Genomic DNA, 16,873 nt, shown 5'->3' with positions numbered 1-16,873 from the left:
GAAATGAGGTAATAGACTAAAGAAAGAATTAAAATTTTTAAAAATAATTTCAGAAATAAGACTAAACTAGAAGGAACATGAAAGGGAATAAACACTTAAAAGGAATAGAAGTTGAAAAGAACAAAAGTTATAAAGATCAAAAAAGAAATAACAAAAGAGAAGGAAAGCTTGCAGGAAAAGTGGCAGATGTTCAAGATACACAAAGAAAGTCTGATGTACAGAGAATAGGACTTTGCAGTAGAAACCCAAAACAAGGGGAGAAAATACTGTAAATGATGACTACAGAAAACATTCCATCAGTTACAAAAGAAATGTGGGATTCCATGTTGAAAGAACACACCACATACCTGAGAATATCAGCTAAGAACAACCAACACTAAGACATATTCTTGTAAAATTATTGGACTTTAAAGAAAGGGGATGAGTACAAACCATGAACAGCTAGACAAAAACAGCAGGTGACTTACAAGGGATGAAAATTCATTCTCATCAGACTTCTTGACAGCAGCACTTTATGCTAAAAATAAAATGAAATGAGATAGTCTAGATACTCAAGAAAAGGTAAACTCAGGATTTTTTTCAATTAATTAATTTTTTTTTTTTTTTTGAGTTGAGGGTCTCCCTCTGTCACCCAGGTTGGAATACAGTGGCATGATCATGGCTCACCGAAGCCTCAACCTCCCGGGCTCAGGAGATTCTTCTGCCTTAGCCTCCTGAGTGACTGGAACTATAGGCACCACCATGGCAATCCTCCCACTTCAGCCTCCCAAGGTGCTAGGATTACAAGCATGAGCTACTGTGCCCAGCTAAACCAAGGATTTTATACCCAGCAAAACTAACTTTCATATACAAAAAGCAGAAACTATTATAAACATTCAAGCCTTAAACACATAATTACTTGTGGGACTACAACCAAGTGACTACTATAAGGGAACAAGTATAATATGAATTGCTGTATAACTCAGACAATGTAGATTTGGCACATCTATTTTAAAACTGTGAGTAGAATAGGAGAACATATCTAAACATTATTTTTAATAATTAAATTGGTGGTAATTTTCTAATTGTTCTGGGTCTACTGTATACATAATGTGGGATAAGCTAAATTAATAATGATTGGCTACTCTATGTCCTTGAGAAGGAGGATTCTGATGTGGAAGAAAGAAGATTCCTTTGTAATATAGAAGAGACTAAAAACCATGTGGTTCTTGTTTTGAATTGGAAGTATCAGTATGAACTCATGGTGTATATTACTTTTTAAACATCTACTGAAGAGGCTTAGAAACAATGACCAACCCAGTAGCACTGAGACTTCTTAGTGTCCAGATTATGGTCGTGAAATGTCATTTTCCACTAAAAACATAAACCCTTCTTGGAGAAATGACTGATTCTGGGTCTTGGGCAGTAAAAGGATAACAGGAGGCTGGACCATCCTGTGATATCAGATAGCAAGAAAACAATGAAAGATACTTGGACCAAGGTCAAAAGGACCTAGGGGCCAACTTCATTTTCCCTTTGGCTAAAGATGAGAACATTTGAGTTTCAATAAAGGATAATAATTGCAAAGGATCAAATCTCCCCAAGTTGGTTTAAATCATGAATTAATACTGATTTTTTTTCCCAAAAAAATCCTTTGGAAAATGATAAGAGCACTTCATTATCCTGAAAACTGGAAAATGCAAGGAAAGAATCAAGGATTAATCTTGCTTTTCCTCTGTGAACTCTGTTTCCTGATAACCTCACTTGCCCATGAGGGGAAGTGTCTCTGTGTAGAAATGTTCTAACTAATAGAAATTAAATGCTAGAACCAGATTACCAGCATTTTGCAATTTTTGATAAATTAGCAAGTGGTGGAAGACACACCAACACCTCTCATCTCACACCAGGGGGACCGGACCTATGTCTGATCAGCCTCTGAATCTGGCTGCTGACATGCAGGAGATCCAGAAGACAGAGGAACACGCTGAACTATACCATGAGGGTGCAATCAGCAAAGTCCAGCCTGTAGGAAACTGTAGCTCCAATGCGTGTGGCTCTTTCACAGATAAATTGTATGGAAAATGAAGAATGGAGAGGAAGACCGCAAAGAACTTAAAAGGCAGAACAAAAACCTGGTTGTGGACCAGTCTAATGATTTTGTCTGGAGAGGCATACTTGTGTAATAAAAAGAAACCCAAGTAGAGGATTGCTGTGGGCCTTAGACTGGGGATTACTTTTGGGATGCAGGAGGGTTTGGCCTCGGTCTGGCAAGCATGGAGAGCCTCGGGTGGTAGCCAGTTTCTTTTTTGACGTGGGTGGGGATTATCAAGGCCTTTGCCTTATAATGACATGATCAATGATACCTTCATGCTGTATAACTTTTGTGTCTGTGTTTTCTTTTGTTACAAAGAGTTTTAGAAATATGTGCAGCACAGTGCCTGGAACATAGAACTCTAATAAGCTTCCACCTCTTCTCCGGCCTCCCCATCGCATGATGATGTGGATTTGACTTCCTTGTGCTGGGAACCAAGCTCAGGACTTTATATACGCTCCCTCATTTATTACCCCTGCTGCCCACCCCTCTATGGGCTCTGGGAAGGCAGGACCACGCCTCCCTTGTTCACTTTGGTGTCCCCAGCACCTGGCGTCCAGTCGGCACACAAAACATGTTTGTTGAGCAAGTGAATCAATGAATGTGTTTTGCAGTTGTGGATACTGACGCTCAGTTCATGCAGTTGACAAATCTCCAAGCTGTGCTGCCCCACAGCCAGGACAGGTGGAAATCGGAGAGTGGTCTCTGGAGTTCGGGTTTTGGTCCAGTTTGCAGGAGGGGCCATGAGGCATCCACAAGAAGCGGCTGGGTTGCGGAGGCCACTGCAGTAGGCTGTTGTCTCTGAGACGGGTGCTCCTAGTCTGGCCACTGCCGCTCCTCCCTGGTCCTCAGTTCTGTGGGAGCTGCGGTCCCGACTTTCCCGTCAGCCTTGTGTGCTGTGATTCCCCTCAGGCCCCACCAAGAGAAGTCAGACACCGTTCGCTGCATCAAGTCCTGCCGCCCCAACGATGTCACTTGCATGTTCGACCTGGTGCACACCATCTCCCACACTGTTGTCTCGCTGCCTACCTTCCGCGAGTTCACCCGCCCTGAAGGTGAGTGGATTGGCCTAGGGACCTCCCTTGGCTTGAGCAGAGGGCTTGGCCTGCAGGTGCCATTCCTTGTAAGAAGGGCTTTGGGGTCTGAAATGGAGACCCTTCTGACTTCTGCCTCTCCTCTGTGTACTCAGATGGCACAGCACCATTCTGGCCCATTCCTGGCTGTCGGTTCAGGGGCTCACTTCTTTTTTTTTTTTTTTTTTTGAGTTGGAGTCTCACTCTGTCGCCCAGACTGGAGTGCAGTGGCCGCTCCCAGCCACCGCAGTCTCGACCTGCTGGGCTCTGGCGATCCTTCCGCCTCAGCTTTCCAAGTAGCTAGAATTACAGGCATGCGCTACCACCCAGCTGATTTTTTGATTTATTGTAGAGATGAGGTCTTGCTACCCAGGCGGGTCTCAAACCCACGGGCTCAGGCAATCCACTCACCTCAGCCTCCCAAAGGCGCAGGATTACAGGCTGAGCCACCGGGCCCAGCGGGGGGCTCATTTCTTATGTGTTACAGTCATTGTACAAATAGCTCTTAAATGTGGATTCCTGTGCCAAGAGCAAGGGAGTCCGGGAGGGCCTTCAGGAGGAAGTGACTTCCACACTGAGGCCTAAGCGGTGAATAAGGGGTCATCGAGTAAAAGTGGGAGAAGGGGAGAAGAGGGTGCTGAGCAGATCAGGACACAGCCAGGAAGGTCTGGAGGTAACAGAGAAGTGTGGGCATGTGAGAAACTAAGCCAAATTTTGGAGGCTGAAGTGGTAGAGTCTTGGTAAGAGGTGGGCTGGAAGGATGAACAAGAGCCTGAACCTTGTGTTGGGGTTTCAACCTCAAGGCTTTGGGGAGCCATTGAAGGGGCAACTGATGAGATTTGCATATAGAAACATCATCCTGAGCTGGGCGCAGTGGCTCATGCCTATAATCCAAGCACTTTGGGAGGTGGAGGCAAGAGGATTGCCTGAGGCCAGGGGTTCGAGACCAGCCTGGGCAAATTGGTGAGACCTCATCTCTACAATAAATCAAAAAATTAGCCAAGCATGGTGGCGCACACCTTTGGTTCCACCTACTTGGAAGGCTGAGGTGAAGAGATCGCCTGAGCCCAGCAGGTGTGGAGTGTGGTGTGTGTGGTGTGGAGTGTGACACTGCACTCCAGCCTGGGTGACAGATTAAGACTCTGACTCAAAAAAAAATAAAGAAAGAAAAAAGAAGCATCATCCTGGAGACCCGGGGCAGACTGGAGAGGCTAGACTGGAAGCAGAGAGCCTGGACAAAAACATGGTCAGTATTCCCTGGCTCTTCAGGGAGCTCCTGGCATGCTGTATAGACCTGCTGTCACTGCACTGTTTCTCTGAAGCAGGGAAGCTGTGAGCTCCTGGAGCCCAGCAGGAGGGAGTCCTGCTCTGTTCACCTCACTTCCAAGCTGTGCTGCCTGCATGCAAGGGCTGGTGTCCCCCGCCACCCCTTCCCCCTGCAGAGTCTCCATCCCGGCCCTTGGATGTGTCAGCCTCTGGGAACATGGTGATATGAAAGAATCCTCTGACCCTCTCAGGGAAGGCACACGATTGAGCCAACTATGCCAACGCGCTGTGCTTACACTTATGCTGAGACACAGTCTGCAGGGTAACCTGGCCATGGGGGATCAGGAGGGCAGGACGCCCTCCCCCCAGGGCACAGTTGCCCAAAGGAACAGTCCCCAACTCCCAGCTCCCCTTCTCACTGCTCATTTCTCTAGAAAAGGAAAGGAGCAGAATCATTGCAGGATGGCACGGACTTGGATCTGAGAAAATCGCTAACTGGTATTTGCCTTGTGCAAAATGATGGGGTTTCACCAAACCACATACAAATCCTTCCCAAATCCCTAACGGCCAGTTTTGTGGTGTGGCCTCTCCAGCCAGTGCTGATCTGTGCGTCAGTCGCCGGCGTGTGGCTGGAGACACCTGTTAGCTTCTTGGGCCCAGGAAATCCAGACCCTGACCTTTAGCACCAAAAGGACCTTTAGTGGTCACCAGCCAGCTTCCTCCTTCACCTTACAGATGAGGAAACGGAGGACCAGAGAGAGGAGCCCCCCATGACCACCTAGAGACCAGTTTGCCTGCTTCACTGTTGGGTGCGCTGGACACAGCCCCAGACTGCCCAGTCCACACTGAGGGTGGCCTGTCTGGCCCTCAGCAGACAGAGGAACCTGCTCCTTTGACCTTTCTGCCCTCTCCATTCACCCCTTTTCCCTTGTCCCAGGTTCATGATATTTATGACCATTCATTACTTCTCAGCACTGTCACCGCCACTAATTAGCTCCAAGATCCAGACTTCAGTTTCCCCACTGATAAAACAGGCATGGGCTATGATATAGGAAGTCCTGGACGGACCCCTCCACGCTCTCCACACAGGGATCCGAGGCTGCGATGATGTTGCCTTGTGAACGGCCTCTCTGGTTAGGTCCTCATTCCCTGAGGGCGGGTTCCCGGGCTGCTGGGTTGGTGCTGAGCCCTTCTCCATGACCTCTTGCTGCAGAGATCATCTTCCTCCGGGCCATCATGCCCCTGCAACCTGCCAGCCAGGCCAACATCATCTTCGACATAACGGAAGGGAACCTCCGGGACTCCTTCGACATCATCAAGCGCTACATGGATGGCATGACCGTGGGTGAGTGGCCAGAGACATCAGATCTGTCCAAGCGCCCTTGCTTCTCCCCTAGTGGTGTGCTCACTGGGTGGGAAATCCTTTCTGGAGCAGCCCAGTTCCCATCGGAATCCCCTTCCCAAACCAATCCCACCTGTCCTTCAGGGCCTAGCACCAAGGCCCCCAAGACCCCCAATCCATCTCGGCCTGAAGAGCAGCCAGAGTGGTGACGCCTGCCTGGTATCCAATTCCGGCTGTGCCATGGGCTTTCTGGGTGACCCCTCTGGGTCTCAGTCTCCTCACCCATAAAATGGATAGGCTAAGTAGATCACTGTGCCTCACAATGGAAATTCAAATGATACTACGTGAGTCCGGTGCTTGTCCCTGGGCTGGGCACAGTCCCCCAGTCAGTGGGTGCTAATATGATTTTTATTCTTGGGAGGGAGAGCAAAGTAAGAAGCAGAGGATCTGAGCTCTAGTCTCGGACTCAGAACTGACTTGACTTGGCATGTGGCCTTGAGCAAGTCGTTGTCCCCTCGTTGGTAAGAGGGTCCAGGTCCGGTCCTTGTGCACAGCTCCTCCAGTGGGAAGCTTGACACTCTTCCTCCCCGGACATTCAGTCTCCAAAGGGGGCTGGGGCAAAGGGCGGCCGAAGGGTGTTTCTGTGGAGGTGACGGGGAAGGGTGAACCAGGCAGAGGGAACGGCCAAGGCAAACATCCAGAGGGGAGGTGTTGGTGAGTCTGGGACTCTGCACATAGTGACCTCTATGACTGTGGAAGTCCTATTGGTGTTTCTAGGCTGGGGCGGCTGTTGATAGGAGGGGGCAGGACCCTCCCTGGCTTGAATTCCAACCTGCACATCCGAAAGGATACTCGGACTCACTCCACTTTGCAAACTTGTTTCTATCATTCATGGTACCTCTCCTGAACTGACACATTTTATAGGATTTAAAATTCATGGGGAATGACAAGGGTGGTATCTGCCATTTTGGACTTAGATGTATACTCTGAACACTTTCAAAGAAGCTAAGCCATAGAGAGACAGTCCCTGCCCTCACCTGGGCCTCAATTTCCCCACTGTGAATTGGGGGGGTAGTGGGCTTCTTAATCCACTGGCCCTGGATTCTGTGAGGTCTTGACCAAACCCAGCATCCACGCAGTTCGCCCTGGAGGGAGCGTTTTAGAGAATGGCCTCCAGGTGGCGCTGTTGGACCTTAGAACCCCGGTCCTTGACTCCCCAAACCCGACGGTTGTTAAACCGGCAGCTGGAGAAAGGGAATCGTTATTTCCCTCTTGCCAAAGAGCCATTTATAGCAACTTTACAAGCTCTTAAATGGGTTTGCATGTTGTAAACATGACTGAGTCATTGGGGGGCTCCCCACCCCCAGCATCCTCCTCCGCTAGTTGGCAGCAAGAATAATTAGTTAATTACAATTAATGGCACATTAGTCCTCGCCGGGATTCCAAGGGGAAGGCACAAAGTTCGGTTGTGAGCAGTCATAGAACTCACTCCTTGCCCTGAGTCACGGCCCAGTGTGGGCCTTGGCTTCCCCCGCTGTAAAATGAGGACTTCGGTCCCCCATGTATGCGGCAGACAGGAGGAGGTAGGGTCATGGGTTTGTCCTACCCCACTGCGTGGGTGGGAGGTGAGCACCCTGATCATGGCTCACAGAAGCCCACCGCATGCCATCCCAGTGCTTGACTCTGGGCCTGCCAGAGTGACTGACACAGCCCAGCCTTGGGGTGATTCCCAGCCCTGAGAACCACAGGAGTTTGGAATCACAGACACTTCTAGTTCACTCACTCATTCGTTCTGTTTCTGAACCCTTCCTGAGCCCCATCTGTATCAGACCTTGGGCCGGGCCTTGTAGATATAGAGATGGATAGCCTCCACTCGCGAGGGTGCTGCATGTCAGCAGGGGAGAGAGGCCACCCCATAAACAGATCGTCAAAATACAATGCTGAGTCAGGCATGCACAGAGAGACAGTGACAAGCCTCGGTGACCTGCAAGGCTCTCTTGGCCTCAGGTTCCTTGCAGTTTTTGCATCTGTATTCCCAGCTAAATCCTTTTTGGGGTGACCCAAGCCAGGAGACTGGGCAACTGCTAAGCCCAGAACCAGCACCCACTAGTACCTTTCTCTGGCCATATCTGCACTCCAGACAGAACCAACCTAGGAGTTTCTGTTTCTCAGCTTCCCATCCACTGTGGCAAAAAAATCCTGGCATGTCACGGCCTGGAGGCTTCTAGAGACCATCTCTTCTAACCCCTTCTGTAGAAGGGGAAACCAAGGCCCAGAGAGGCCAGGGAAACTTGCCATCTTCTCACAGTGACTCAGGGGCAGAGCCCCAAGTGTGAGAGGTGAGTGCAGGTGCCATCCATAGCCATGGCCTTCCTGGGAAAAGAATATGGATAAGACCACAAGGACCGAGCAGTTTCCCCTCAGCACGGTTGGTCACGGGTGCTCTGGTCTTTGGAATTCCAGGCTGGGGCCTCACGGGGGGGGGGAGGGCCCCGGCCTGTACCTTGGAATCTATCCCGCCTATAGCACTGCGTGCCAGGTGGCCCCCAGCTCCTTCCACGCCTCGGTGTGTTTGCAGGATGTCCCATCTGGTTGGGTTCCTGGAGTTTAACTGATGCCAATGTCATCACTCAGGTGGGGAAACTGAGGCCAGCGGGGGCAAGGTCCTGCTGAGTTGGGACCTGGGCTGTTGCTGGGTGTGTTCCTGTCTCTGCACCCAGTGGTGGCTGATCTTATTTCTCTACTTGAGATTTCTTCCCTGAGCTTCCTTCTCCTGTACCTCCTTTCCTCTACTCTTGTGCCCCAAATAACTTCTGTCCACCCTGGGAGCCTCCTGGCCCCCAGGGACAGCTGTCCCCCACACAATTCCAGGCCTACCCATCTGGCGAAGGGTCGTTCCACTGCTGGGCCCGAGCTCAGGTGTGAAGCAGCCCTGAGAACGGGAGGTTTAACCCCACTAGCGTCTTCCCATTACTGGATGCCTTCACCTCCGCAGCTCAGGTTCTCACAAGTACCGCCAGGGATATGTCTTAATGATCTCCCTGGGGAAAAAGTGGGAACCAAGTTCAATGCCCTCCTGAGACTGTGCAACCAAAAAACTGCAGAGCCCAGAATATTTTCAAACTTGTTTTTAGCAGTGCAGTTCTCATTTCAGGCAATGTCTTGGAAGCCCTTTATATCAGCAGAGAAGAAAGAAAAGTCTTCCAGACCACTGCCACTCCCTGACAGGCAGAGAGGTCCTGAGCCTCTTGAGAACCCCTGTGCAGCTCTGTGCTACCTGTGGCACAGGTCAGGGGACACCTGCCCATCACAGATGCTCATGGGACACCCACCCACTCAAGGATATGCCCTGTGTGGACACTGGGCACCAGGATCAGGAAGACTTCCTGGAGGAGGCAAGGCCTGAGCCGAGTCTTGTTGCATGTGAAGGAGCGATGCTTATTGACTGCCTGTGATGACCAAGATCTGGTGTTTGTCACCACCACAGCCCTAAGACATGGTGGGATTATTCCCTCTAATGAAAGAGGGAGCAGGGTCCAGAGAGGGCAAGGGACTTGCCCGAGGCCACTCAGTGCCAAAGCTGAGAGCAGGTCTGAAGCCCACTCCAGACACCACATTCCCCCAGAGCTGGAGCCCACGGACGGCTGGTGCCATCCTGGGTATCGCTGAAAAACAAGCAGCATCCAAGCCTCCAGGCCCCCGGGGCTGCTGTATTCATTCCTCCTAAAGTAGCAGAAGAGGGAAAAATGCCCCAAGCCGACTAAGAGCCTGAAAGGGCCAGGTCTTCCTCTAATGTAGCCTTTAAAGCCCTGTTCTTAGCGAGGATCAAGGGGGCTGCAGCAGGCCGAGCTGTTGTCTTGGTAAAGCCTGCTTGCATTCCTCCTTAACCAGCTGTCAATGAAAAATGAGGAATGCATTTTCAACCTGTGCAAAAATGCTCCATTAATGCCTGAGGTATTCTCAGACCACTACAAAGCCTTCCTTATCCGGCTCTGGATTCATTCTTAGCTCTGCAGGGTACAGGCTGTAATCGGGGGGTGCCCCGGGAAGGCACTTTCAGCTAATAACTCTTGAGCGATGACTAGTGGGGCACCCTGGCTGCAGCAGGGGCGGGTTGTATATTATCAGCCTGCGGGGAAAACCAAAGGTAACCTGCGGCCACCCGCGTGTCCTAGGCCGCTGGGCTGTAGCTGGTGCCTGAGCCCCAGGCCTCCCCTCCACTCTCCTGCTCGCCGCTTCTCTGTGCAGGGAAAAATCCGTCCAGTATGAGGGTCAGTTTTGCCAGCCTTTCTACTAAAACCTCACCAGAGCCAGGAGGAGCTGGAGGGTACTCGGCTTAAGTTCTTTTTTGGCCTCCTGACAAATTTTGCATATAGCCCTCCTGTCCTCGAGCCTACAGAGTTGTCTTTGTAGCTTTTTGCAAGCCAGGTCCTCTAGTTGCACAGACATAGCAACAGAGCAGTCAGGAGAGGCTTCTTGGAAGAGGTGACACAAATGCTGCATCTTGACGGCTGAGGAGTGAACCAGACAAGAGGCATTGCTGGCCCCAGCACAGCGTGACGAGAGACAGGGTGCTGAGAGGCCACCACAGGCAGTTTGGTGCTGCCGGAGTGTCCAGGATGCCACACCGGGAGTTCGAGGGGAGGCTGGAAGGGGTGGCAGGGCCAGGCCTCGATGGACATTCTCCTGTGGGCCACGGGGAGCTCCTTGGGAGGCTGGTGCTGTCCACAGTGCTTCTAGATCTCGCTGCTTTAATTAACCCACCCTGCCTCCTGCAGCAGCACGAGGCAATGGTTATGCCCACTTAGCAGATAAGAAAACTGAGGCCAGAGGAGCTGGGTCACTCACCGGGATCTCCCAGCCAGGGAGTGTGCAAGAACAAGAGTTAGACCTGGGGCTGCCCAGCTCCAGGGCTTCCCATCCCCGTGGACCGCGTGAAGTCCTGTTTATCTCTGGTCTACGCTGGCTGGCGTCTATACTGGCTGGCATCTGTTGACAGCAGTTGGGTCTGGGTCCCAGCCAAAGAGGATAAGTTGTGGAGCATCTTCTTTTGAACAGTCATAACACTTCTGGCCATGGGGTCTGGGGTCCTGGACCACCCCTTTATGAGTAAAGACCTGTCCTCATGTCCATATGGTGAACAGGTAACACCACCAAGCTGAGGAAGCTACAGGGCTGGAGCCTCCCTCTCTGATTCCTTACCTGTCTGGTGTCGACTCAGCCTTGCTCACACAGGTGGCCACACTGGGCTGCTGCCTGGGACCCCCCAGGTCTGTCTCCTCCCAGCGGGGGCTGATGAGGGGCAGCCCTCCAGGTGCCCTCGGTTCCTCCAGGTGCCCACGCTGTGCAGCCACAGCGGTTCCCCCTGTGGCTGCACCCCCTTCAAGCAGACGCCGGGGTTGTCTGCCATTTAGGGAGGTTGTTTACTGGCTGGGCTGGACCCTCCTGGCTGGGAACGGGCCTTAAGGACAACCTACACATCTGGAAAGACATCCAGCTCTCTTCGCTTGTGAACTTGTTTCTGGCAAGCCTTGGGGTCTGATTTCGTGTGGGTGGGCATGGGGGGGCTGGGAGTGGAGTGTGGGTGCATGTGAGTTGATGTAGGGGTGAATGTGTGTGTGTGGATGGGGCAAGCAAGGGTGAGTGCCCACACAGTTTGATTTCTGAGATGTCTTGTACTCTATGACTTGGAGAAAGGATGACCCTTGAGGATTAAAGCCAGAACCCAGGCCCCAGTCCGAGATCACCCTGTGCCCAGTTGGAGACTTTGCTGATAGTGTTCTTTGGAGTTGCCTGGTGCACCCATCCTGTGCCCAGAGTCCCTTCCTGAGGGCCGTGCTGTAGATCCCCCAGCAGCCTCATGGGACGGCCGCCCCGGGGCTGGCATCACCCTTTATATCAGAACAAACTAAAGCGCTGGCCCAGGGTCCCACAGCCGGCAAGTGGGAGCTGTGGCTCCCAGGCAGGTCCTTAAGTCTGGTGTCTGTTGTCCTCCACGCTCCTCAGCCTCCCAGGCAGCTCTGAGGACTCACCTGCCGCAGGTTTCCCTTGAGAAAAGGAGGGGTTGGGACCTCAGCTCCCGGCTGGGCAAGACTGGCCAGGAACCGCGGCAGCCAGTGAAGTCTGCAGGAGCGGAGGTCGTACGACTGGCCACTGCATCTTAAAGACAGTTGCCTGTGTGAGGTTTAGGAGGGCAGTGCCCTAATTGCAGACTCCCATTAATGTAATTAGAGGAAACTATTTATGTGAAAGCTCCTAGCAGTGTCTGGCGCACAGGAGTTGAGCAAAAAGTAAATATAAACGGAAACCCAAATGTTTTGTAAATATCCATACTTTCTAATTTGGTCTTGAGCTCTCTCACCCTTGACAGTGGCTATAAATTCTACCCCTGACTTTTTTCCTAACAGGTTGGGGAGTGTTGGTCAGGTGGGACATGGAGGATGCAGCACAACAGGACACGTGAAATAACAGAAGCATTTTGTCACTTATAGGTCCCAGAGAAGAGGGCAACACACCCCACAGGGCTAACGGGAAGCAGGGACATGGGGGTGGAGAGAGAGAGAGAGGAGAGAGCGAAGAGAAAGAGAGGAGAGAGAGACAAAGAGAGAGAGAGGGAGAGAGAGAGGAGGAGGGGCAAGAGAGACCTGAGGAACTAAAGCTTTTTGGGGGCCCCGGGTGCTCCCCAGGCAGGTTTCCTGTGGGGAGTTCTCATTATGGGTTTGGAGCCAGTGGCACGAGCTTCATGGGTCATGCTGTGACTTGAGAAGGGGTCACTGTGGCACATCCAGACAGTCCACGCGGGTGTGGGGAAATTGGAACAAGTCAGACGGGTTGTCTAGCTGTCCCGTGAGGAGGTGGTCACCAGGAGGTGGTGGTGTCAGGCAGACATCTGGATCCACCTTCTCGGAGAAGGCAGAGAAGTAGAAACTATGTCAGGGTGACCGATCCCTGTCCCTGGTGTGAATTATATTCCAAGTGGAGACCACGGCCACATGACATGATGCATGTTCACTACCACAAAGCTTTTCCATAGGAGGGGCTGGGCTGCTCCCTTTCCCTGGACACTGTCTGTGCTGTGGCACTTGGAATCACCCCATGTGCCAGCGTTCTCTGTGGCACTCACACGCCCTCTTAAGGGAGCTGTAGCTTCTGACATGTTGAAATAATATTTCAGGCCGGGCTCGGTGGCTCAGCCTGTAATCCCAGCACTTTGGGAGGCCGAGGCGAGTGGATTGCCTGAGCCCGTGGGTTCGAGACCCGCCTGGGCAACTTGGCGAGACCTCATCTCTACAATAAATAAAAAATTAGCTGGGTGTAGTAGCATACTCCTGTAGTTCCGGCTACTTGGAAGGCCGAAGCAGAAGGATTGCTGGAGCCTAGCAGGTCAAGACTGGGGTGGCCATGAGTGTGCCACGACACTCCAGCCTGGGCGACAGAGTGAGACTCCAACTCAAAAAAAAAGAAAAAGAAGTAGCATTTTAAATTCCATCTGAGCATATAAGGACAGTTACCCAGTTTCAAGTTTACCTTTAAAAAAATAGCATCGGCTAGTGTGGCCCTTTTTAAGGCCAGTGTGAGCTGTTCTGGGCTTGGTGCGTCGTCCTATGTTTCTAGCTAGCTGTGTGTCTTTAGGCAGGTTACATTACCCATCTGAGCCCCCATTTTCATCTCGCTAAAATTGCCATAATAATAACTTGCCTTGCAGGTTTACAAGGACGGTACCAATGCTCCTATTTTGACATAAGCACCGTCTAGCCTGTGGATTGTTATGCTGAGAGGAAGCAGTTTGGAACTGGAGGGCAGGTGGGAACCCAGAGCCCCCTTAAGGAACAGCAGGCCAGAGTAAGGATCATGGGGCAGTGCCAGGGCCGTTCAACCCAAAGTGGCTCCAACTGCCCGGGCGCTGTTTAATAGGTGCATCTCAGAGCCTGGGCTGGCAAGTCGGGCTGGCCTGGAGCTGGTGGTGCTTCCCAAGTCCTGTCATCCTTGAATTATTTTATTCATTCAACAGGAATAGCCCAGGTTACTGCTCTATGCCAGGGCCTGCACTGGGTACTGGGTAATAAATTTATATCCACGCTACAGATCCTGCTTTTAAGAAGCTGCCTCCCGGCCAGGCGCAATGACTCAAGCCTATAATCTCAATACTTTGGGGGGCCGAGGCGAGAGGATTGCCTGAACCCACGGGTTCGAGACCAGCCTGGGCAACTTGGTGAGACCTTGTTCTCTACAATAAATAAAAAAATTAGCTGGGCGTGGTAGCCCCTGTCTGTAGTTTCAGCTACTTGGAAGGCTGTGGCAGAAGGATTGTCGGAGCCCGGCAGGTGGATGCTGGGTGGCCGTGAGTGTGCCACTGCACTCCAACCTGGGTGACAGAGTGAAACTCCAACTTAAAAATAAAATAAAATAAAGAAGTTGCTGCCTCCCAGTGTCTTAGCATCCTGCCATCTGAGTTCCCACAGCTATTTTTCTGGGGTTACTTTCATCCCTGTTAATATCTCAGAGGGAGACAGAAGTGGGAGGTGGCAGGGCTTTGACATACAGTTTGTGTTGTGTACTGCAAAACCCTAGGGAGTACAGTTCACAGCTTAGTTTATGTGCAGTGCACAACCTGCTCAACTTGTACGCAGCAGCTCTGGTTCAAGGGCTTGTGAATGAAGATACCCAGCTAACTGTACTTCTCCCCCTGGTGAGGCAAGGCCTGAATCAAGGCTTAAGACATTGCTTGGCCGGTTGTCCAGCTTCAAGTCCCCATCAGTTGTCCCAGCTATCAGGGCCCAAACCACCTCTGTAAAAGCATGACCTCTTAAGGGGTTAACTGTGTGCTGCTGACCCTGTCCTGCAGCCTGATTTGGAAAGTTTGGCCTGGGATCAGTACACATTACAAATGAGATTCAGAAATTCCACCTAGAAACAACAGCGAGCCGTCCTGGCCCGACGATGAGTGATTGGCCCTGTCCAGGCTTTCACGGCAAATCCCAGGGATTAGGCGCTTTCTCTTCTCCAGGAGCACAGCCCTGTCACCCCCGGGCCACGCCCTGGCCGGCAGCCAAGTGGTTTCCCGAGGCAATGGGCCCAGCCTCCTCCCTGCGGGATCAGCTGCGGCTTGACTCCACCTTGAGGCTGGGGTGTCACTGAGGGTGGGGGTAGGGGCCAGGGCCCCAGGAGAAGAGGCAGAGGGATGGAAAGGGAAGGAACACTTTGTGCTTCCTGTGCTGGGACCCCAAGGGGCAGAGACGGCGGAGGCATCAGGCCCAGCACCGTGCGTGTGGGACCCTCTAAAACGTGAGCTGTTATCCTCCAAAGTGCTTCCGGGAGAGTTACTGACCTCCGCTATTACAGATGCCGAAACTCTCAGAGGTCATCCCCAGTTGCACAACTGGTGAAACTCTCATCAGCGGCCCCCGAGGGCTTAGGCTGGACTCCTCAGAGGGCTCGGTGGGGCTTAATGAGGGAAAGTCTCTGCTTTTGTTTTTGTTTTGTTTTGAGTTGGGGGTCTCACTCTGTTGCCCAAGCTGGAATGCAGTGGCTCGATCACCACTCACTGGGCTCAGGCGATCCTTCTGCCTCAGCCTCCCAAGTAGCTGGGACTACAGGTGTGCACCACCACTTCCAGCCGTTTTATTTTTTATAGAGACGAGGTCTCACTATGTTGCCCAGGCTGGTCTTGAACTACTGGGCTCAAGCAATCTCCCTGCCTCAGCCTCCCAAAGTATGATTTTTAGTTTTGGGTGTTTTTTTCTTTTCCTTTTCTTTTCTTTTTCTTTTTTTCTTTTTTTTTTTTTTTTTTGAGGCTCTGCTTTTGAGCCCACCTGAGTGAAGCACACAGGGGCCAGTCCCAAAAACCTCCCTGCTCCTGCCATGGGCAGCCCCTGGACAGCCTGGGCTATACCTGCAGTGATACAGAAAGCATTTGTTCAGGGGCCAAGGCCTTGGCCTGAGTGGGGACCCTGTCCACCTTCCATAACCTAGATCAGCTTTCTGGACTCAAGCTCGAGCCAGCAGCCCAGGACCTGGCCAAGGAGGGTCATGGGGGGCAGCCCCTGCCAGGGCACCCCAAAGGGAAATAGTGTCGTGGGGACAGGAGGCCACACCCCTCTCTACAGGCCTTTTTGGTTCAGCTCAGATGAGACAACATGTCCAAAGGAGTTTGGGACATTACACAGCTCTGCACTTGTGGTATTTGTGGATAGGACTGTCAGGCCTCAGCAGCAGGGTGGAAAAGAGACCAGACTCGAAGCGCCTGCCTTGTGCATGGGTAATAGTGCTCACCAAGGCTTGGACTGGAAGACTGACCACCTGGTGGACTTCTGCGCGTTTCCATCCCCTGTACCGACTTGGTCCTTATGGGCACATGTCCATATCATCAGGGGCATTGAATGGCAGGTGCTCAAAGACAAGAATGCACTCCAATCAGGTGAAGGGTGGCAGTTTGTGAAAGGTGACTCCCGGGTAATCAGGGAGGGTGTGGTAGGGGCAAGGTGAAGACGAGCACATCCATTCATTCCGGGACTGGCTAGGGTGGGATCCCGGCCATGCCCTTCGTGGCTGCTGTCAGGCCATCAGATGGCACTGGGAGCTGGCAGGCAGGGCTGGGGCCCAGCCATGTGGCAGAGTCTAGGTGCAGTTCAGGGACAGAGGCCCCTCTCATGGCTTCTTAATGAGGCCAGCTGTGGGGCCTAGGACCTGATGTGCTGCTATCTCACGAGCCTCCCGGGGACTTGTGCGATCCGTGTGGGCTGCTTCTCAGACCTGCAGGGCCCCCTGCCTCCCAGATGTTGTCGCCTGACTGCGAGGTCCCATGGACATGTCGCTGAGCCTGGCCTAAGCATGTCTTCTCTCTCGGCAGACTTGCGTGTTACGGTACAATGTGCTCATTCACTCAGTTGAAAGCCAAGGACCCTCTCCCTGCATTCCAGCCAGCATCATTGTGACTGCTGTGTCATTTTTATTTTATTTTATTTTTATTTTTAATTTTTTGAGTTGGAGTCTCACTCTGTCGCCCAGACTGGAGTGCAGTGGCCGCTCCCGGCCACTGCAGCCTCGACCTCCTGGGCTCCGGCGATCCTTCCAAGTAGCTGGAACTACAGGTGCATGCTACCATGCCCAGCTAATTTTTTA

The 16,873-nt window shown here is 52.0% G+C and overlaps 1 protein-coding gene across 1 annotated transcript in view; it reads left to right on the top strand.

Moving 5' to 3' along the window:
- The window catches only part of FBLN1 (fibulin 1), a 73,123-nt gene that overhangs the window by 42,548 nt on the left and 13,702 nt on the right, over positions 1-16,873 (top strand). The window contains exons 14-15 of the mRNA XM_021710965.1: positions 2,984-3,126; positions 5,624-5,755. Coding sequence (XP_021566640.1) covers positions 2,984-3,126; positions 5,624-5,755 — 275 coding nt within the window. The remainder of the gene's footprint in view (positions 1-2,983; positions 3,127-5,623; positions 5,756-16,873) is intronic.

Source organism: Carlito syrichta, unplaced genomic scaffold (assembly GCF_000164805.1).
Source record: "Carlito syrichta isolate Samal-C Ts95f unplaced genomic scaffold, Tarsius_syrichta-2.0.1 Scaffold301761, whole genome shotgun sequence".
Classification (NCBI taxonomy): domain Eukaryota; kingdom Metazoa; phylum Chordata; class Mammalia; order Primates; family Tarsiidae; genus Carlito; species Carlito syrichta.
The sequence above is the reverse complement of the archived record's forward strand: the minus strand, read 5'-3'. Positions and strand labels throughout refer to the sequence as shown.